This window comes from Phaethon aethereus (assembly GCF_964289735.1).
Source record: "Phaethon aethereus genome assembly, chromosome: 3".
NCBI lineage: Eukaryota > Metazoa > Chordata > Aves > Phaethontiformes > Phaethontidae > Phaethon > Phaethon aethereus.
In genome coordinates this window covers 35,559,041-35,581,991 of record NC_138576.1, presented here as the reverse complement: position 1 = coordinate 35,581,991, position 22,951 = coordinate 35,559,041, and the positions used below count along the sequence as shown (strand labels likewise).

The following is a 22,951-nucleotide window of genomic DNA, read 5'->3' as shown; positions in this document are numbered from 1 at the left end:
TTCCGCAGTCTCAGCTCAGTTCTTAGTACGTGTTTACTGAACAAGAAACATCATCCCAAGTACACCCCCCCCTTCCCTTATTCAGCAGAAAGAATAGAATTAGACTGGCTGGAAAACTCATTACCTCTTTCAACTCTAGAATGATGCTTACATTGTATTATATTACCAAATTCATAACTATAAGACATATTGGTAAATGAAAGACCACAAAGATACTTGCACAATAAGACAAAACCCCTGTTGAATTTATCGTTACGTAAACATGGATTTTGACTCCTGCCAAAATTGTTCCAAGCAAAGTTTATTAATAGAGATGACCAAAAAATTATCACTTCTATTTCACGTATTTTCAGCACTTCAGAACTTCCTTCTCTTTTTACCAAGGGAAAAAAAAAAAAAAAGTATCTACTTTATCTACTTCTAGATCAAAAGCAAAGCATTCTGTTCACGAAAGGTAAGAGTAATGGGCAGTTGTCACCGTATGCTACTAGAAGTTAGAATGTGGAAGACATTGGTTCAATTTCCGAGTCGGTCCGCAGCTCTCCACACAGTTAAGAAGCAGTTGCACCAAAGAAGCTTTTGAGATTTTTTCTTGTATTTCACACAAACTCTTCCATATACCTCTAACATTTAGGGTGCCACTATATTTATGTATACCAATAAAAAAATACGACCTGGCCAGCAACAGTTTTGCACAAAAGTTCTATCACTCTATTTGTTGACTTATGAATTGCTTCTTAGTTTAACTACTGCCATTTTTACAAAGTAATTCTTTTAAACATTTATATACCATACATTAGTAAATCTATACAAACAAACAGATAATTCAGGTCATTTTAAATAATTTAAAAGATATATAGACACAGAGGTATACAAGATGCTTCAATTCAATTACCTACCTTGTGCACACATTCAAGGTCAAATGATTTTTATCATCTTTGTCATCCTTTACATCAACATTCAAGTCAAAGGCTTCTTGTTTTCGGACAGATCTGAGCCTCTGATCAGTGTGTTTTGTGTTGTAAATAACATTGAGCTGTGGATTGCAAGTAGAGACATTAGATGACATATGTAAACAAATCTGTGTGGTTAAAACACTATGTTTGTAACTGTATAACGCCAGAGGAGTGCTCGCATGAGACAGGATACATGGCCTTGTATCTGACAGTTGTACACATGAGATTCATAAGAATTCTCTGAAAGAAATATCCTTACTGAGCACTTTGTAATGCAGCAGAACCAATGCAATTAGCAGGACACAGCTGAGGCCAACACAAGGGAGCTCTAGGACAACGAGCAGTTTTCTCCCTAGTTGCTGTCTGCTGGTTTATAATGTATGCAGCTACTTCCTGACAGTGTGAAATGGGATGAATAAAGGCAAACTTCAGAGACTGACACCCACTGGGTTAAGAGTCAGGCTGTATATGAAAGAAGAGCAAGAGCAAATAGATAGCGTATGTGCAGAATTTGTCTTCAATCTTCAGGTCAGAGCATTCATACACTCAAAACAGATGAGGAATAGCATGTTACTCCAAGCTCAGAACAACAGAATTTTCTTGAAGTAAGTAGTTTCATCATCTGGTTCATCTATGCAATGACAAAGCTATAGTCTTCAGCCTGCCTCAAGGACAGAGCTCCTACCCTTTCTGCTCAACAGCTGCCAAGCTCTGCTAAGTGAGCTGAGTAAGGAAATGTGACAGGGTGTCCAATGGAGAACAGTAACATCAATACAAAATAAGCCCATCTGTTAGGCACTGTTTGAAGAGTTGCCAATTCTTCTAGTGTACATGTGTATAAGATGCTTGAAACAGTGGTAGAAGAGTGGTAAAACCAGAAGCCCTTAAAAGAGGTCTGAATAATTAGGAGATAGCCTGATAATCTCAATATCCTGTAAAATTACCAATGCCAACAGCCAAAGCAGAAATGCTGGAGCTGGAATTGAGCCACCAATGAGTACTCTCACATTATTAGCCATGACAGAAAATTATGCAGTAAAAAAACTGGCTGTACTGCTTACAGAATTGAACTTGATGAGGTAAAGAAACAGATGAATCACTACCTGCGGTGTTTCTTTAAAACTGCCTTGGTACCAGACTGGAGAATGACGAATGTGACAGTAATTTTTAAAAGAGCACTGGAGGTCTAGAGAACTGTGGCTATAAAGTAAACTTGGTATCTGTACCAGAAAACATGGTCAAAACTATAACAAAGAGTCAAATTAGTGGACAAATTAGTAAATATGACATGTTGGATAATATGCTGTTGCTATAAACTCACAAGCTACCTGAATCAAATGAAAAATCACGGACAATGGAGCTCTGTCTAGTATAAGCTACCTGGATGTTATATTGGCATGTAGCTGGTTAGGAAGACTACTAGCTAAAGGTATCGGAACACAAGAAGCTGCCAAGGGATAAAGGGCTGTTAAAAGACAGGGATAGAGGGTCAGAATGAATGTTCATACATGAAAGAGGGTCGGAATGAATGTTCATACATGAAAGGGGTGGAGTCCTAAAGGAATCTGTTCTGGGTGACCACCATTAAACATATCCATACATGATGTAGAAAACCCGATGAAATAAAGTTTGCTGATTATAATAATTTATTTGAGGTAGCAAAGACTAAGACTACTGCAAACAGTTGCAGAACAAAAGAATTTTTATGTACATATGGGTTTTGAACTGATTACTACTGGATATGTTTACCATTTAAGAAAGGGTAACATAGATGAAAATTCAGCCATAAACAGGTAAATTGGATGAAGGACACAGTAAAGGTCTACAGAATAACAACCAGCATGGGAAAGATGAATAGGAAACAGCTTTTCATGCAGTGCAAGATTAAATTGTGGAATTCCTTCCCATAAGATGCTGCAGATACTAAACTGTACAAGCATTCAAGGGCAAAACAGACAACTTCATGGAATTAAAATCTTCTAAGTTCACAGAAACTATCTCCAGCTGAAGGTCTCAAATAATACATGGTAAGAGGTGGAAGACAATCAGGTAATATATTACACGTATTTATCTTCTTCTACTCTCTCCTGAGCATCCACCTCTGGCTGTTGTGGAAAACAGAACACTAGGCTAGACTGAGCTTTGCCCTGACCCAACACAGTCCCTCTTAAGCCTTCTCTCCAAATATAAGAACTAGGAGAGCAGATTCAAGAGAAGAAAGAGGTAGTGCCTCTTCATGCAAGACACCATGAGCTACAGAACTACTTGCCGCAAGAAGCTGTCGTTAACTTCTTAAATGTATCTTAAAATTTTACATATTTATGGAAGAAATAAAAAAATCTATCAAGGAAATATCTACCAAGCCAGAGAGAGAACACAAAGATGATCTGTGAATTGGGAAGGCCCTGCGTTGCAAATTGGTGAAGGGCAAGAGGGTATACCAGTGAGACATCACTTCATGCTTGCCCTGATCTAGTAGCCTTCATTGGTCATCCTCTCTCTACTGGCCGCTATGGGATACAGGATAATGAACAGTATCAGTTGTCCCAGAACATCTGTTCTAGCATATTTGTGTACTTACAGCCAATAAAAGACCCGAAAAATGAAATTTAACTTCGAGAAAACATTCTAAGGTGCTTCAGACTGATCAACACCCAATGTAATGCTGATGGTAACTGCAGCATCCCTTTGCTGTGGCACAAATGGGACACCACCTCTAACAAAGGACAAGAGAATGGGTTGCTGACTCAGAAGAGGGTCAAAAAAAAAAAAGCTCAGAAAGCTCAACTCAAAACTCTAGAATGACAAAATCAAATACAACAAAGAAAATATTTATTATCAAAGAATAGTTGACATTATTTGGCAAAACAGTGATTTTTACCAACAACAGAACACTAAGTTTGTACATAGTTTTCACATGCAAACTAATAATAATCATTATCCATTCCCTTAGTCAAGATAAAACACATGGCAGGGCAGGGGGGGATCATCTTCTTTGATTTTGGTAGAAATATAATCAGAAAGTGGCTCAAATAACTCCCCTTGCAAGACCCCAACATGCACTTTGCTTGGCTAAGGAGAAGGGAATCAAGAGTGCTTCTGGAAAATCATAGTCCCTTTACAACAGTTTCTGTCAGCAAATGGAAAGCTGTCAGTCCAAATTTAAAGGTCGGTTTGTCCGAGTCAGAGGTTAGCAAGTCCGTTATAGGCTAGCAAGTCTGTGCAAACAGAGGAGTCTTTAATTTCTGATTTTTGCTTTTGCTGGTACATCTCTCACTCCTTGATATGAACGTTATGCTCTTTCTCTCATCTGCACACACATGATTCTTGTCACCCTGCCCCGCATTGCTGAATTTAGCATGATGTATGAGTGCAGAGCCAATTCTATACAGGCACTCGGGACAACTGTGGTGCAACAATGAAGATTTACCCTGTACAACTGCTCTGCAGGAGAAGGCGGTACCAAGGATGAATCCAATCTAGAAAGCCTGCCAGTTAAAGGCATGCAGAAAGTTTGGTAAACACAAGCTGGTGGGTGCCTCAACGATCTGTCATCAGAGAAACAAAAGCTTTTTTAACTTTTGCCAGAAAAAGCTAATAAATGGGAATTTACTGCCAATGCAGGATGTCTGAAACCACATACTGAACTGGTCAATCAACTAGTATTTTCATAGAATAAGTTATCACTGTTACGGTATGACTTTCGTTTCCTGACTTCTCATGACAATGAAGGAAAAATCTTTTTCACAACCCAGAGTTCAATTAAAGCTTCCTTCTTTCTACACTGTTACTTTGGGGAAAGAAGGTTATTATAAATAAACTAGCATTAAATCAACAACACGAGCAACTGTATTTCTTCTTAACCCTTCTAAGAAGCAGCTGCCAAAGCTAAAGGCAGAAAAGCAGAACCAGTCCAGTCTTGTCGTACTGCAACCAGTCCTGCTGAGAGGTCCAAGAAGAGAAAACTAAAAGCTAATCTTCCGCATGAGAAAGATGCCTGTAACAGCATCTGACCCAATCAACTGCATTACATTTCAAAAAAACATGAATCATTTATAATGCCCTAATCAATGTCTCTTTCCCTCTCCTTTTTGTTCTTCAACTAGCAGCACAAATGTGCCAGATTGAGGGCATGAATTCAATGAAATTGTCTCCATTATTTCCCAATCCCTTTTCAACTAGCTAGACTACACTCAAACTGTAATGGAGAAATATGTGTGCAATTCGCAGCGTATCTTTTTCAGTACCATCACACTGAATAACATTCAGTCCCTTGCCTAAGTCTAGTAAAAACATGCTGAGTGGAAAAAAACAGTCAATGTTTTTCAGTAATGAGTAACAGGTGATTCTCTGCTTTCTCCTCATCCCTCTCTATACATGACCAGGAGATCAAGGAGCTCTTGCCCACCTATCCACTTTGCCCATACCCCTCTTCCTTGAGCCCACCAACCCTGCCCTCATTGCTAGTCCTGCATTTCAGTGGCATCCGTCTTTGTTCCAGAAGGTCACGCTAAATTTTTGAAACCTATGCCAAACCCAGTTCACAGTAGTACCAGACAGAGGTGTTTCTTCCAAGAATTTCAGCAGGCCACCTAGGGAAGATCACTTCTTCGAGTCCATTCTCTAGAGAGAGTCATTCATATACTCTAACTCTACAATCATCCTTTCCTTTCCCATGCAGAATCAGCATCTTTGGACATCCATAGTATATGCCTACATAATGAAGGTATGAGCTAGGAGACTTTGTTGACAGCAGGACCACAAAAATACAAGTAAATATCTTCTTTTGCAATTATACTATACAAAATAAAAATATACAATTTTATGAGATCCTGCAGGGTCAAGAGTGAATGCATTGCCAACTTGCACACATAGTGAGTTTTAACAAAAAATAAGCAGGTTTTTTTCTAAGAATCCATTCTGCTGGGAAAGAAGCCTTTTCTGTTAACGGACCGAATCCTGTGTTTTGCGATATTTAAATGAATTACTGTTTTGACATGCTACATTTGGCCAAAAAGTCAAATCCCAGAACAGTGAATCTCACCACTGTACTTTGGCGGGCCTAAGACAATGAAACGCAGCTGAAGAAATGTGACTGCAATGTCATATGCTATCTGATTTATTAAATGCAACCCAGATCTAGCTTGTGTCTGGGAAAAAAAAGAGAAATCTTATTCAAATGTCATCAGTGCTCTTTCTTTTAGAATACCAGACTTGCCAAAGGAGCAGAAGGAAAGGATTGGTCCCAGCAAAGAAAGTGTTTTGGAGAAGCTACTCCAGTGTGTTAAGTACAATATTTTGAATCAAGTCACAGCATCTCTGACTCAAAGCTGAAGGAAAAAAAAACCAACAGCACAGTGACCTAAATGAAGAAGATAACTTAGCCTTGGTTATTTGTGAGCAAATTTGCATGTTCATACAAGAAACCAGGAACTTAAATCATGGTGCTATACAACCCCAAGGAGCCCTCCAACTACAGAGGAAACTTCTAGCTATTCTGGGTGGAAGAGTTCTGCTCAGTGTTCACCAGACATGCTGGTTTGGATGTGAAATTTTCCTGCTGGCAAAAACATAATTGGAAGCAATGTGCTTCCACAAAAGGCATTCCTTTCCACAAATCAGTGTCTTCCAGCAAGAAACAATTTGCTGAAAATTTTTTGATCAGCTTGCCTGACAAATTAGTTGACTTAATATCAGGGAATATTTCTCAACAATGATTAAGTTTAAGTAGTCTTAACTGTTCTGGAGCCCCACTTTGTTACATTCCACATATACACACCCACTGAAACCAGAGATGTATGAACGCAGTCCTGCTGAGAAGTTCATTCCTATCTTGGCCTGCAGGTCTGAATCTAAATTATCCTCTGAAACTTTTGAACTTTGCTGTAAACTTAATTTGCACTTCTGGGAATTAATAAACATGGCTCATGATTTACGGCACTATGGGTTTTGCAGACTGGTGCTGAATGAATGAGGTGTATCTCTAGCTGCTCTTCACTGCTGGCAGGCAGCTGTGAAGGTTTCTTTGTAAAGGTCTTTTATCCAAAAGCTTATTTACCAACAATCACCATGCCTTTTTGTTCCCCAGATGCGTAAGAACACTGGAGTGAAGGTCAGGCTGGAAGGAACTTGAGATGGAATCTGACTTGGCATAAAACTTGAAGATCATTAAAGGCAGCCCAAGTTCAGTTTTCCCAAACATGACTAGAAGGAGTCTAGTAGGAACTCTATCTGGTTTTGTGACACACTCAGCAATTATGAGTTTATCTATATAATTCCAATAAAATTAGTCTCTCCTGCTCAAAGACTAATATTTCTGTATTATCTGTAGCTTTTCAAAGGTCTTCTCTTTCACCTGTCTGGTTCTAAGCCACTACCGTAAACAGGACAACAGGGAAGAGAGATCCATTAGTGGCCATATCAAATCAGATCCAATACTGTCGTCTTCTCATATGGAATTTCTCATAGGATTAGGGAAAATCTTGGAGGCAGAATTTCTTCAGAACATAATCTCTGTTACTGCGGAAGACCAAGCAGCTGAAAAGCATAAAAGGGCTATTTACTGTTTGCTAGTTCTAAATACAATATGTGCTGATCCCAGATTAATTTGTTTAAATATAAGTAAAGATGTTTGCATTTATACTACTGAAACACTGTCTTCTGCAGGACAGGCAGAGAGGGGATCACTATATTCTCCTTCCACTCTCTGCCATGCCCCCACTTTTGGTCGATGCTAAGCATCTACTACTGTTGGCTGTTTGCAGGATCCTTTGACTCTGTCTTTCATGCTACTTCAGAACAGTGTAAAAATTGCTGGAGAACCTGGCTGTAACATTCTCTTATTTTTAGCTTTTGCACTATTGTTGTATTCTACTTCATTAACAGGAAAATAACTCTAATAACTAGCAGTGTAATCTTGTTCTGTACTGATCTGTGCCTTACCACGGTTTGCCACGGGTTCCCAGTGAGGCATTTCTGCCTGGTGCCAGATGCCTTTTTCACTGTGACCTTTGTGCCTGCCAGTGTACGACTGCAGTCCTTCGTCCTGCAAACGGACGCTGCGTTTCTGCAGGAGGATGGGGCTGCTTTGATATGGCTCTGGCCCATGGAAGTGCCAGTAGTACTTAAAAAGCCAGGCCATCGGACACAAGCAAGCACATGAACATGTCCATTCACACAATATCTGGTTCACAGCACACTTCAATTAGTCAAGTGCTTTGGTACTGATTTAAGACTTTTCAGAAGACTGTTCTTATTAATATGTTTTATAAAGCTTCCAGAATATACCTTCCTTACAGAGAGCATATCTTTAGCAAGAATAACTGCATCGCGTACCTGAAAGACAGCAAACCCCGTTCCCTCGGCTGCCACTGTAACTGTCATCGGTTGTGCCGGGGCAATCTGAAAGAAAGATGAGTAAAACAGTATTTTCAAAGTACTTTCAGTCAGCAGACTTTACGAAAGTATTCCTCACTTTCTGCCGTACCTCTTTGGTCTGAAGCAGAAAACGGTTTCGCGTATCGATTGAAAATGTTTCTGGTGTTTTCAAAGAAGGTGCTGTCACTGTTATATCCATTTCTGTTTTGCTTGCAGTAGTGAGAGTTGCAAATAGACTCAAGGCTTGCAGAGCCACCACCGTGTCCTGTTGAGAGAAACAAACCCTTCTGTACTAAAGAGAAGAAGCCTGCCCAGTGAACTGCCTGCGTAGGCCACGTCTTGGGGAGCTCAGACTCCCTGTATGGTCCCACTTTTTGATTACGTTGGGGTCTCCATGCAGTCACCTCCACACCTCTGCTGGGATTGCACAACACAGAAAAGGGATGGCAACACAGGACAACAAATTAGCTGTTGTGCCATGGAGAATGAGGTGGGAGACAGCTAAGGAAGCTTTCCCCTTTGTGCAAGGTATGTGGAAGACGTGACATGGTGGTAGACACAACAGTCAGAAGCACACACGACAGGGACAGTGAAGAGAAAGCCCATGAGGAAAGTAATGATACCGCTACTTTCTAGATTTGTTGACTATGCATTAAATATCCAGTACTGCACAGGAGTTATTCAGGGTACCTTGATAACCGAAGCAAAAGCTATAGGTCTGAAAAACTATTAACATCTATTCAAAGAAGCCTGAAATGAGTCTTTGTCAGACCCCCACAACAATTTCAAAGGGATTCAGCCTAGTTTTTATACTCCGTATTTGATCAAAAGGTTTTGTGCAATTGTTTAACCACTGTAGAATACGCTTATAAACACAAATTCATATATATATATATATAAAATTATCTTTTGTTTATCTTTGTGCATGATTGCAGGTTTAGCTCTCCAGGTTTTGAACACAAGAGGCAGTTTTTGAACATTTGTTTCAGTACAGTTTAGTGAATGAGAATTTTAACATCCATTATTTTCTGGAAAAAAAATACAGTAACCAATTATACATCTCTAACGTTTCTCAGGGATTTTTTTCTCTTTGAGTAGTTAACTTTGCACCTATTCTTAACCAGTGACAGTGAAGGAATTGGCCTTGCAGGCTCGGCATGCAGAGGTGTTTTATTCATTCTTAGGTCACTTCTAGTAACAAAATTCTAATGTAACAGAAGTTCATTAACTACGATGTGGTGAATGTGCCATACCTTAAGGTTCCGCCACATGCGGCCTATTCACTCTAAATGAGTAGAAGCCACACCTTAACAATTAGAAACTACTCTCCTTCCCATGCCACGCCCCTGTCTGAGGTGACCTGCTTCACTGAAAGATCAGATGATTAACAACAGTGCCAAAGTTGCTGGTACGCTGAACCGCTACGGCTGGGATCCCAACTCCAGTGCTTAACATGGTGTGACAGAATAGGTGCAACGAATGGTCTACGAGAAGACTTAATAGCCTGGAGCAAGTAGCAGACTTTTTCAGTAAGAGGCCAGTATGTACCCTGAAAGAATGTCTTCAGTTACTCCTTTGCAGAAGACAGTGACAAAGCATCTGAATGACTCTGACTCAGACTACTCATATGGCAGTTCCTGTTGAAGATCTAGAGCTTGGAAGCCCAAACTTATAAAACTTCTTTATAAAACATTAAAGCAAATGAAACAACAGTGACTTAACACATCTATATATCTGATCTATCATATAGACTTAAGGAGCCATAAGATCTTGTTGGAGAAACTGATTTTAAACATCTGAAAGCAGAAATATGCCTGCCCTTACGTAAGTTGTGGAAACCAAGGAACACCTTGAAGTGCCTTTTCCAAGTTCTTACAATTACATTTCTCACCCTAAATTGAGACGGAGTACAAGATGTCTAAAAATGCTATCTGTCATTGCTGAAGGTGACTTCAGAGCTCTTCCACATCCTAGACTCAAATGACTCTTAGAAACACAAGTGAAAAACAAGACGGCAAAGAACCACCTACAGAGAAGACAAATGTTCCCCTTGGCATGCTCTAAAGCAGAAAGCATAGCCAAGGCTTTTCCCCAGGAAACATTCACAGCTAAAGCACAAGGTGCATGGCTCAGTACGACAATGTTGTGTCCAATACACAACCTGAAAAGTTAGGGAATATGGTCTCAAGCCAGACTCATAGGCCCCTCCTGCCCAGCAAGGCAGGCTTTGCAGAATTTGCTACTCTTCCCTACCATTTTCCCACACATTCATTTATGTGTTATTTTTTCATAGAATCATAGAATCTTTGGGTTGTAAGGTACCTTTAGAGGTCATCTAGTCCAACCCCCATGCAAGGAGCAGGGCCATCTTCAACTAGATCAGGTTGCTCAGAGCCCCGTCCAACCTGACCTGGAATGTTGCCAGGGATGGGGCATCTACCACCTCTCTGGGCAACCTGTGCCAGGGTTTCACCACCCTCACTGGGAAAAATTTCTTCCTTCTATCTAGTCTAAGTCTACCCTCTTTCAGTTTAAAACCATCACCGCTTGTCCCATCACTGCAGGCCCTGCTAGAAAGTCTGTCCCCATCTTTTGTACAAATGTATTTCTGTACACATGAAATATGAACATTTTATGCCAAAAGTTTAAAAGCAGTATAAAGCAAAATATACATAGTAATCTATACCACATATACAAATTGCAGTGAGTTATGATACTCTAACTACAGAACATCACACATGCAATTGATTAATTTCCTCTATATCATTTAACAATATATTAAGTTTCTAATGTAATTAACTCATGGAAGGAAACACTCCAAACATTTTTTTAAAGTAATGTTAGAAGTTAACAAAAAATATGAGGTCACTTCCACAAATTAAAAAGAGACATTGGAATAATTTTGAAATCAAAATAGTTTAGACTATGGAAGAACAAAAGGATTCAATTAATTTCTTAACTTCACCTTCAGGGGTAAATGGTACACTGCTGGATTTTCAAACTTTCAAGTAAAAATGTTTTCTGGAGAATAAAGAAAAGATTTTTAACTCGTTTAGTGCTTCAGTTGGCCTCCTCAAATAATAAGCAAGAATTAACACATTAGGAAAAAACTAGAACCTCCGGGGAACCAGGTTGGCTCTTAAATTACATTTTATTTAGTAGAACTAATTTCTCTCAGATTAATACCAACAAACATTTGAAAATAATGAAGGATAGCCTGTACAGCTTGGTACCAAGCAGTATGATGAGATGTGACATTTTACTGTGACCAGCATTTGTAGTTAATATAAAAACCACTTTAAACTAATGCAATCCAAAGTACTATATAAATTTTCTGGATGCCAGTACAGCTTACAAAGATATGGTTTCAATAACATGGAAACCTCCTGGAGATAACGAAGATCTTCCAAATTTCATGGCCCATCAAAAAATCTACGTAATAATAAGGACAAAGTACATTATTAAGACCAACTGCCAACAGAGGCACTAGGTTAGGCTGTTTCTCTAAAACCTGCTCCCCTTTCTTATCTTCTTTAATAGCCTTTCAGGAGTTTGAGGACCCACATATGGAAAGAATAGAAAGAGGTTTCTCTCCTTCAAAGGAACGTAAGCACAGATATTTATCACACTTGCTTGGAAAATCTGATAATTATTTTTCCATGGGCGTCACTTAGTCTTCTTAAATTGGGCGGGGTGGGTGGGGGGGAGTTAAATTATTTTGGTTTTAGTATTTTAAATAATCAAAGCGACCCTCTAATTCTGTTTTTATTATACTTGCCAAAATACCAAAACTGGTAGTCCAGGTTTAAGATGCCAATATCGCAAAGAATGCAAGCTTGCACATAACCAAGGCTGTTACAGAAAAACAAGACTCAGTAATTGTTATGCAAAAAGAAATGTTCCCTTTTTTCTTTTTTTTTTTTTTTTAATATACAGTGCTCATTCTGAAAGTATAACAAAGAGCCTTGAGACAAGATATTACCTGAGTAGATGAAAATCCCCCAAGGTGATTTCTTTGCTGACTTAACCATTTCATAATAGGGATCCCCTCTGCTAATCTGTCTTGATGGAAGTGCGAGAGCAGAGCATATGCTGCAAGTTCAATATCGATGGATCGTGGCTGCCATGAATCAGAAATTTCAGAAGCAGGTGTTATCCAGAAACGAAATTCTCCTGCAAAAGGAACCAATAATAACCTCAGATCCACAGACTGAAGTCTTTGGACTTCTGGGAAAGAATTAGGGGAAACATCCTAATTAATGCTTACTATGGGATCTAGCAAGGTTCTTTAAAATTGTGTTAATGTTTAGGCGCAGGTCCCATAAAGGACTGACAAGCATTTCCTCAGCAGTGGCTGAATCTAGGTACAAAAAAAGCTGGAGTCCAAACAGTCACTCCCATTGACTTCAGTGAACTTCACTTTGATCCTTCTGCTGTCAGCCTGAACTGCTCACAGCAAAGGAGCCCTCGTGAAAAGGCCAGCTCGTTGCTGGATGCTCCTTTCACTCTGGGACTAGAGAAGGCACCTCAGGCATCATGGCTGCTCACTAGGCTCACTCCTGAGTGAAGCTTTCCAAAAAAGTGACTTCCTCCCTTCCCTAAAGTTATTGTCTGAAAGACCTCACTCAGTAAACACAGTAAACCCAAGAGGCTCCACTTCTAGGGTAGAACATTAATTCCTTCGGATTTTTCCAAGAGAACAGTTAAAATTTTGAACCAAAAACTTCAATTTCTTATACTCCATATGATCTGTTCTTCCTCCAAAACAGGGAACAAAATTCAGTCATGCTGAACTCAGAAGAGGTTAAAGATAATGAGATGATGGGTCCCTACAGAAAATAACAAAACACCTCGGTTTTGTCTTACAGAAAGTCCAATCCTTCAACTCTTCATTCTGATTTTAACTAATTGCCCCCCACTGCCTCCTGATCTATCGGAACCACTTTGGAATAGTTAACCTCATCCATCTCTCTTTAACCAGCTTGATCTTACAAGCGAACATAATATCACAGGAAAACTGGGAAGTAATGTTGTGAATTGTCATTCATTTATGGACATTTTTCATTAAGGGTGTCTTGGAAGTTTTTAGCTTATTCTCTATATCATATCTAATCAAAACAGATTTGAATTCAGACGGATTCTCTTCATCTCTAATTCTATATGCGGCTGTAGATATATGATAGGTATTTTTAAATATGACAGAAAAATCCATCTATACAACTTTATAAGATAGTTGCACAATACCTTGGTGTTCTGCTCTCTGGTTCAGTATATTTAGTGCTTCCTTTGCTTTTGTACTTTTTGCCCAGGACAATGCGTATGTCACAAGTGCCAAAGTGTAATTATCCGAAATGCCTTCTTCTAATTTATCTTCTAGAAAGTTTGTAGCACTCTTGATGACATAAGCATGCTGGAAATGAAGATCATATTGAAGAATGTACAGTGAATAAAATATATATATTGAAATACTGTAATTTAAAAGAAAAATTTGTACAGAAACAGAAACACTACTATCACAAAACAACAATCAAGAAATACTGAAAATCTCTTTCAGAGTCACAGGCACAAACCTCAAAGGCAAACCTTTAGATCTGGCACTGTCTTATGAACGTGAGTAATCTCAATAAAATCAATTGGAACGACTTAACATCTCTAAGGATAGTTCGCCCCATAAATTTCTTCGCAAGTTCTTGGACTAAAGCCATGACAATATTCTTGCTAAAAGCAACTGGCTTTAGATTTTGCAAAGGCACATAAAATTGAAGGGCCTAACAGCACAACTTTGTATTGTCTCAGCTCGATAAGCCAAAGTACAGGGAAGTTTAACAAAATCGGGTTAAATTTTGTCCCTGTTCAGATGTCCCTCTATTTCCTTAAACTACCAAGTGTTTGCCAGGTATTATGACAATCTATGAAGTGTTCCAATAAACATGAATTCTATTTATGAATCCCAATACCTGTTTATCTGGGAATCCTAGGAGGGATGACATGATGTAAGCTGTGAGAGTGACTGGATTATTGGTGCCTCCTTGAAGATCACTGTGTAACACTTTCCCAGGCTCATGAAATTCTCCATTTAATTTCTGATGCCGGACAATCCATTTAGCTGTATCCATGAGTACATCTTGGTCAATATCTATGAATGGACGAGCTTGAAGGAAACATCTTAATACAAAAGCTGATAACCTTGGGGAAAAAGTTAATCAAATATGACAAAATTAGCAACATATTACAGCTTCTTCTGTTTAAGATGATGTAAGAATACTGTGATGCATAAGGTGTTCTACACACACCTCCCAAGCACAGAGGAAAATACAAGCCTCACCCAAACAAGAAAGTAGACTAAGCCTAATCCACAAAAAAATGAAACTATGTCCTTGTCACTAAAGACCAGTCCTTTTGCAGCTGTTACGTTTCAAAAATAAATACAGAATACTCCAAGTCTGCCAGCACATGTATATCTTTATTCAAATGTTGCTTTCCTGCCTCCTGCTGCTAGGCTGAAGTGGCAAAAATCAACTACAAAGTAATGCAGTTATGACTGTGATGTTAATTATCATGATTATCCCTGCAATGATATCACTGAAACAACCTTTGTTGTTTTATTATTAATAATCCCGTTCTGCTTTGACTCCTTTCTTTGCCAACCGTGTATTCATGTAACCTGTCACTGCACTATTTAAATACCAGAGTTGCCAGTACAGATAAATTATCTTCATTTTCCAATCCATCAATACTTAGCCTAAGGCAAATCCTGCTGACGTCAATGAAAGATGCTCACTGACTCCAGAGGGACTCAGTCAGTGGTACAGTAACTGGGATGGTTCTATGTAGTCAGCAGCATGTACTAAAATATGTAAGTATATTTAAACTAACAGAACATGGTTTAGCTAAACAAAGTGCTGGAACTTGTCTCTGTTATCTATCTAGCTTCCACAACTATGGTCACTATGCTTCTCAGGGTGCAATTCAGGGCTGGAAAGGCTTTTTCAGCTATATTTACAGTCTTGAAAAAAGAAGGTGTGAGAGAGGTAAGTAGGACAAATTTTTACAACCAGTAACTCTGTTTACCCCCTATGAAATGCCTCAGTTAGTCTTCAGCCTCCAGTATGGAGAAAACTGAAAATCTGTTTGAAGCAAAGATGATCCCATAGTCCTAAATGCTTTCAGTCAAGTGCAAGAATAAGTCATTTAATTATTATTCTTCATTCCTTTGAGGAAAGCAGGGAAAAAAACCCCAACCCTTTCAGACAAAGCTATTCCCCTGGCTAAAATAATTCATCATTCATCTTTTGCAAAATTAAAAAGCCTTGCCCTAATAATGGCTTTGACAGCACATTATCCAGCAGAATGACCTTAGAGTTGGCCTAAACACCTAATGAAAACCAGGCAGAAGGCTGGAAATTCTTACCAGCTTCACAAAAAAATTTTAGTTGCAGGGAAAATATCTAAAATACTCAAATTCCACAGTGAATCTGGCAGAACGACTTACCATGTGCTCCCGGAGGGATCTTCATTTCCAAAGGCACTAAAAGAACCATCATCCCTCTGGAAAAGCAGCTCTCTCTGGTAGCCTGAAGTGGAAAAGCAGAGACAGGTATTGAACACTTTCTTCTCATGAGGGTTCCAGCACAAACCTTCTGCTGATGTGAAGCAAGGCACTTTCTTAGGCTGAGAAGGGTAGAACCTGAGCTCTTACTTCATTAAAAAATCTCCCAAATGTGTAAGAACACACAAAGCCGCACAGAAGATGAGACAGCAGGTAGCAGTAGCATGCAAGATCCATCTACAAAAGCAGAACCAGAAGCTCCTGCTCATCTGCCACCCAAACACGACAGCGCGGTGCAGAGACATGCCCCCACATAACTCGGTGGGTCCAGCAGCACAGCAGCGAGCGCAGAGCAGAGTAGCAGCTACAGATCAGTGCTCCGTTGCTTTGCGGAGCTGGAGTTGTGCACCTACAGAAATGCTCTACCTTTCCAGCAAAAGGAAGGACAAGCAAAAATGCAGTATCTTCCAACTGGAAGGATAAGGGTACAGCAAAGCTACAAACGCTGCTGGAAAACAGATGCTTTCAGCAACTTGCTTTTGCCAAATCAAAAGGACTGTCAGAAAAAGCAGGCTGGAAGAGGCTGTTGTGAAAGGAGTGAAAATTTTCAAAAGACCTGAAGATCTTGAAATCCTGAGAAAGATCCATCTAAAACGTATCTGAAGATTTTTCAGTATCCAGAACAAGTGCAGCTTTCTCCTGATTGCTGGACATCTGTGATAAAAGGGCCCCACGGGCCCACTGGCTGCTCTACTGCATCCTTACTCAGTAGCTGACTTCAGTGCAGAGCCAATGTTCATATTACTGTTAGAAATGAAGAGCCTCCTATGACATGTTACTCACTGTACTTTCTGATATCTAAAGCCTTCCTTCCCTTATGTTTTGCTTGCCATTTGTGTATCCAGAACAATAATATATCTATTTATAGCATTTCACAAGTCCTCTTTTCTTCTTTTTCCCCACCTTGCCTTTTCCTTGGCTTTACTATTTTGTCTATCATAATTAAGAAAGCATATTCACTAGTCTAACAGCTGACAGATACAGACACAATACTGAACCAACCAGGCAGAAGGGAAACCCTCAGGCAACCATCAAGTCCTACACAAATGAATGAATTTACAAATATGCTCCATGAGGTCCATTCAACTAGAACTGTTCCCCTGCAAAATGCTCCTTGTTTTCACTGATAAAGGATTAATCACTCGCTTACTCTTCAGGAGAGTATTCCTCAATAGATACATAGCGAGCGAATAACAGCCTTAATTACTGAGGAACAGATGGCCTGGTCCCTCAATCTAAGTTACACTGTAAAATGAAATCCTAGCCAGAGTCTCTCTGCAATAGAATAAATGAAAAGATGTGAATCTGAACTGCTACATTATACCAGTGCACCTTCCTATATAAATTCTTATCCCAGTAGCATCAGGTTTAGTGTTTGTCCCTTTAGAAGAGTTTGAAATTACAATTTCCCCAACATAGGGGTTTTTTTAATGTATTTAACACAACTGTGGTTAATTACATGATTAAAACCGGTGAATCTTTCCCATACAGACAAATCTGTCATTTCAGTTAATGATCTTGAGGAGTCAAGCACTCCGAAGTAGGAGGAAAAAGGGAGGAGTAAGTGGCATTTCTCACCAAGGAAAGCAAAAGTCACTGTCAAAGTTTAAGCCTCAAAATAATGTGCTATGAGGAACACAAATATATGTATACATACAAGTAGATTGCTTCCTCTTCAGAAGTATCTGACTGCAAGGCCTGAAAACTGAGGTCTTTTGCTTCTTTGCAGAACAGGCAATATACAGCAATAAGTATTATAATCACCACGCTGCTGGTAGCGTAAAAGCACTAAACTAAGACCAACAGCCTGCTTAACGAAGACTGCTGAGCAGCCCTTAGACAGGGATAAATTTATCTCAGAATTTGTTAAGGTTGGGAGGGATCAGAAAGATGAGCAGAACCAGAGGGAGGATGGAGCGATCACTCAGCTATTTTCTATAGCCTGCTAGCTTTCTTCTCAACGCCAACGCTGCTGCAGTCACGCAAAAGTCTCCAAACACGAGCGTATCTAACACGGGGAAGCCTGCAGAAATGCTGGAACAGGAGACCTGGGGGCTGTGAACCACCGCGTTCGTTCCAACGGACACTCCATCAGACATGCAAAACGATACTTCAAGTGTCAACACATCGAAGTGAAAAGGCAAGGGAAAGAAGGATCCTATTACGAAGATGTACACTGGAACTCCCAGAGGACTGGCTGGAACCCAGGAGATGTAGGAGGCTCGCTGAGCAAGGCTGAAAGAAGAGTGCATCAGGATGGAAAGGATTTCAGAAATATGTGAAAGACGAAGGGGTCTCACATTTCAAACAGCCTGGAAATACTGCTCAAACTCATTGCTAGCTTTGGGTCTAGCACCAAAGTTTTCAGACCAACCAGGATTTTTTTTAATTTCTGAATAAGTGATTTCAAGGTGGGATCTGTCATTCCCACAACTGAAGGAATTTGTTTTACAAGGCTTTTGTTTTAGGTAAATAAAAACTGCTACAAGAAAGATCATATAGCAGTCACTGCTAGCTATATCATCCCTTCTTCTCACAAGTAGTTAGCCTTAAATTTAATTATATTTATTTCAGATTAGGAGGTCATTTTTTCAAATATTTAGTGGATTCTGACATGTGAAATAAAATCTGTTTTAAATTAAACTTCATGAAAATCCTTTCAAAAACTGAGCTTCTAAAAGTTACATCTCAAACTAAAGATAAATTTTAACTTTAAGATTACACTTCTAAAAAAATCAGTGCAAGAACTGAAATATTTTTTTTAAAAAAAGCAAAAAACCAGAATGTTTTTTAAATTGTGATTCTTTTCTACCTTAAGGTTACAAATATTTCAGCACACTTACTGTTTTGGTCACTGTATTAAAAACATGTACCTAAATTCAAAGTCCCAGGAACAAGTAAAGTAACAAAATGCTTTGTACATAAGTGACATTTAGTCCTATAACTTTCACTTGCTTTGAAATAACTTTAATAAATTTGTTACTGGAAAACTTCAGAAAATTATGATAGCACAACTCAGGTTTCAAAGAGTGGTAGAATGCTTACAGACTTCAGAGTAGCTGTTTACATAACACACCTCTTTTCCCCTCCCTCTTACTTTTCAACTAAAGCATATAGTAGGAAGCATTTAAATAAAATAATCATTTAACTGCTTTTGACAGAAAACTGGGATCTTGACAAAAGAAAAATTAATTTTGAGCTGTGCCTTTTCCAAAGAAAATTTAAACAAACTTAAAAAAAAATTTTAAAAATCAAACATCAAAAAAATCAAAGACTTAGAGAGCAAACAAAATTTGAAAATGCCATCATGGTGCCTTAGAAGGAGTGTAGCTCCCACGAGAATGGTCTCATTCCTGCCTGTGAACCAGGCTCTCTGCATGCAGACTGACATGTGATGAGTGTGGTACATCACATTAGTGTCTGATCCAAAAGGCACAGAGAAGCATAGTGCAGCTATGTTCTCCACACTTTGTGATGCCCTGGAGTATTTCCAGGTTAAAATATACAACAATTTCCAACTAAAATTTTCCAACTTTCTTTTTCCAGAGTCTAAAACTTGGGTGGGCGAACACCAGCCACCAGAGTAGATGCCATTCCTTGAGCTCCACGAGGACATGGTAGGATGAGGATGGTGTCATCCATCTTGTCCTTGAAGACAAGATACACACATGGGATGAATATGGTTCACGCTGCCCACTGACTAATTTTCAACCTCTGTGCCTCAAGCAGAGATCAGAAATGCTTGCTCACACATGGCTTTATCAAAGGAGAGCTAACCAGCACCAAGGAAAACCATATAAATTGCCTTCAGTTTTCCTCCAAAAATTAACTACATGTTTTTTCTGAGAAAACTGGCCCTTGTAAATAAAATTGTTTGCTCTTTAATTCTGTCAGCCCAAAAGAAAGAGGGAAAGGAAAGGGAAGGGGGGAAAGGGAAAGGAGGAAAGGGGAGGGGCTTTTCTTCCAGTTCTCATGACACCAACACAGCAGTACTTCAAAAACCAAATGCAGAGTCACAGAAATCTTTCTAGTAAAAGAGTTCTTTAAAATCTTAACATCTGTCTTTTAAGCATACAGACCTTTTCTCATAAATGATACAGCTTTTGATTTAATATCCTCTCTCAGCTGCCTCACTTTGGTCAGGTATTGCAGAACATAAACATTTGGAGCAAAATTGATCATATTCTGTTCACCGCAGCCATAAGGCATCTTAATCAATGATGACAAACCATTGATAGAAGGCCCGAGTAAATCACCTGAAAGATAAAATTTAATGAAAATAAATTAAAGCCTACTGCAAATAAATGCATGCTTAATACATAAAGGGTGGTATCATCTAAACTAGGAGAAAATATGTTATATTGTCAATGTTTGTACTAAACACCACTAATTGGGCAGAAAACTGCATTAAACATGCATTCTTCATCTTCTGATGAGCTTTGTGTCTGCTGACCCATCTGCCCACAGATCTTTTCAACTATCAGTCACCATTCAAAAAAAAAAAAAAAAAAAAAAAAAAAAAGGCAAAAAGATATTTAATCCAGGAAAATGTTTCCGTAATGGTACATATTTAAAAATTCCTGTATTTCTTCTTTCACCCAGAGTTATCAAAGCCTAGGCGTCACAAGGAACAACAATCAATCAGTCAGCTTTTAGGTTTTATTCTGCAAACAAACAGGACACTAGCAAACTTTGCAGGACCTTTCTTATTAAAATCCAACTCCTTCTCTAACTCTGAAAAAGGATAATCAATAACATAATATCATAAATTAAATAAACAAAAGGAATAACACATTCCATCCATAAAGTCTTTCTGTGCTTAGTCCAATGCATGATGATAAATGATTTTGAATTAATGATTCAATCTATTAATACAGTAATTAAATAAAAATTAATGCAGTTCCCTAAAAAACTATAAAGCCACAGCCATACTGGGCAAAATCTTGTAAGGGTCCTTCAAAAGGGACTCTGAGAAAAACTCTTGACAAATCCTGCTAGGGTAGCTCAGGTTATTACACACCAGACTCCCTGCCCTACTTGAGAGAGTCTTCTACTTCTAGTTACTACTGGTAACTGCTCTGTTCTTTAAAAACCACCAATGACTGCACTGCAGAAGATGCCAGTGGCTGGATTATGGACACATGTACCTTGGATATTGAGTTCAACAGAAGCCCAGCAGGCAAGAAACTATTTTAAAAAAGACAAAGTTGACATAATAAATTATTATTATTATTATTATTATTATTATTATTATTATTATTATTATTGGCATATTATAATAATATGACATAATCAAGATGGAAACAGAATAACATAATCCTTACCAACAGCAGTGACCTGCACTCTCTCACTGCCACTTACAACATCAGACGGAAAAGTGAAATCCAAAGTTTTTGACACTGCTTGTGGTTTACTCCCAGTTAAATCCAAAAGGACTGTCTGAGAATATGTCTGTTCCAATCCTTCAGCCTATCAAAATAAAGACAGAATTATTGTAACCTCCAACAGTGTGTTGCTTTTAGGGCTGGGGTTCAGTGCTTACTGTACTGAGGGATCTAAAACACTGTCAGGTATTTTGTACTGCTTGCTACCACATGAAGAACCTGAGCTATCAGCTCATCCAAACTGACACAGAAATGTTCTTCTTACAAAGACCCACCTCCACTATTTGCTTCTTGAGATCACATGTTCATTACCAAAATACACCCACAAAGTCAATGAGAGCATCCCTGATTCCAGGGAGCTCCATGCCAAGCACGGAGCTCCATGGCCACGTACATGCCAAGGCTGAAGGTGGTACCTTTCATGCCATCTGCAATCCTACAGCCTGTCATACAAGGAGGACTTAAGCCGAAGTTAGGTACATGACTGTAAAGGCTTAATTTCCTCATGCTTGCAAAATTGAGAAAAATTGTTCTTGAAGCAGAGAAAATAAATGGGTTGGTTTCCTCAGCCTAGACCTTAGTCCAACAAGCTTTTATTCTCTTCCGCACAATAACTGAGCGTCAACAGAAGGGGCAGTAAGTGGCTCCAGCTGAAAACGCCAGCTCACAGCCCTGTAGGATGGTTGTCTAAGGAGAGGCTGAGTGAACTGCGACTGTTCAGCCTGGAGAACAGACGGCCCAGAGGGATCTCATCAATGTGTATAAATAGCTGAAGGGAGGGTGTAAAGAAGATGGAGTTAGGCTCATGTCAGTGGTGCCCACTAGCAGAAGAGGAGGCAAGACACACACAAATTGAAATAAAGGGATTTCCTTTTAAACATAAAAAAAATACTTTTTAACTGTGAGGGTGTTCAAACACTGGAATAAGCTGCCCAGAGACGCTGTGAAGTCCCGGTCCTTGGGGATATTAAAAACCTCACTGTACATGGTTATGAGCATCCTTCTGTAGTTGATGCTGCCCTGAGCAGGAAGGCTGGACTACTCTCCTAAAGAGTTTTAAAGAGACCTAAAGAATTTTAAAGGAGAAATTATTTTAAAAGAAGTGTATTCTACTTAAATCCACCTGACCCAAAAACAACCTTACAGAGCATGAGGCAGACAAGTAAATTGGTTTGCCTTTTTGCTGCACTCTGTCCATCTATTTTAGGGAACAGTTTATTTCAGGAACAAGCCAAGCTGCGGACTGTTTACCTTTACTAGAACTTTCTGGATGATAGCATCAGAAGCAGCAGACGATATTGCTGTCACTTTGATGGGAATCTCTCCCAGCTGTTTCGGCTTGATTGGGAACTGAACAGTTTTCCCATCTTCACTTGGTACAGATATGGACTGTTGATTTTCTGTAGCATTTATTTCATTGGATGTTAGAATAATTTCAAAAGCATCATTCATATCCAGGATCACAGTAACCTGTAAACACAGTAACATTTGTAATACAAAGTGTTAATCTTGAAAAACTGCTTTCATAAGCTGCCACCTGTTTTGTTTATAGAGGAATAGGTTTATGGTATGCCCACTGAAGAAAATATTAAAGTTCTCACAAGAGAAAGATGTGGTCTCCACCA

The 22,951-nt window shown here is 39.0% G+C and overlaps 1 protein-coding gene across 1 annotated transcript in view; it reads right to left on the bottom strand.

Moving 5' to 3' along the window:
* Window positions 1–22,951, bottom strand: part of CD109 (CD109 molecule) — a gene marked incomplete at its 3' end in the record, with an annotated part of 79,807 nt that overhangs the window by 6,648 nt on the left and 50,208 nt on the right. Inside the window, exons 21-30 of the mRNA XM_081997591.1 lie at window positions 22,578–22,796; window positions 21,267–21,411; window positions 20,022–20,198; window positions 15,826–15,907; window positions 14,291–14,519; window positions 13,578–13,743; window positions 12,316–12,506; window positions 8,443–8,598; window positions 8,292–8,357; window positions 900–1,036 (exon numbers count right to left, since the gene is read on the bottom strand). Of these exons, the coding sequence (XP_081853717.1) occupies window positions 900–1,036; window positions 8,292–8,357; window positions 8,443–8,598; window positions 12,316–12,506; window positions 13,578–13,743; window positions 14,291–14,519; window positions 15,826–15,907; window positions 20,022–20,198; window positions 21,267–21,411; window positions 22,578–22,796 (1,568 nt within the window). The remainder of the gene's footprint in view (window positions 1–899; window positions 1,037–8,291; window positions 8,358–8,442; window positions 8,599–12,315; window positions 12,507–13,577; window positions 13,744–14,290; window positions 14,520–15,825; window positions 15,908–20,021; window positions 20,199–21,266; window positions 21,412–22,577; window positions 22,797–22,951) is intronic.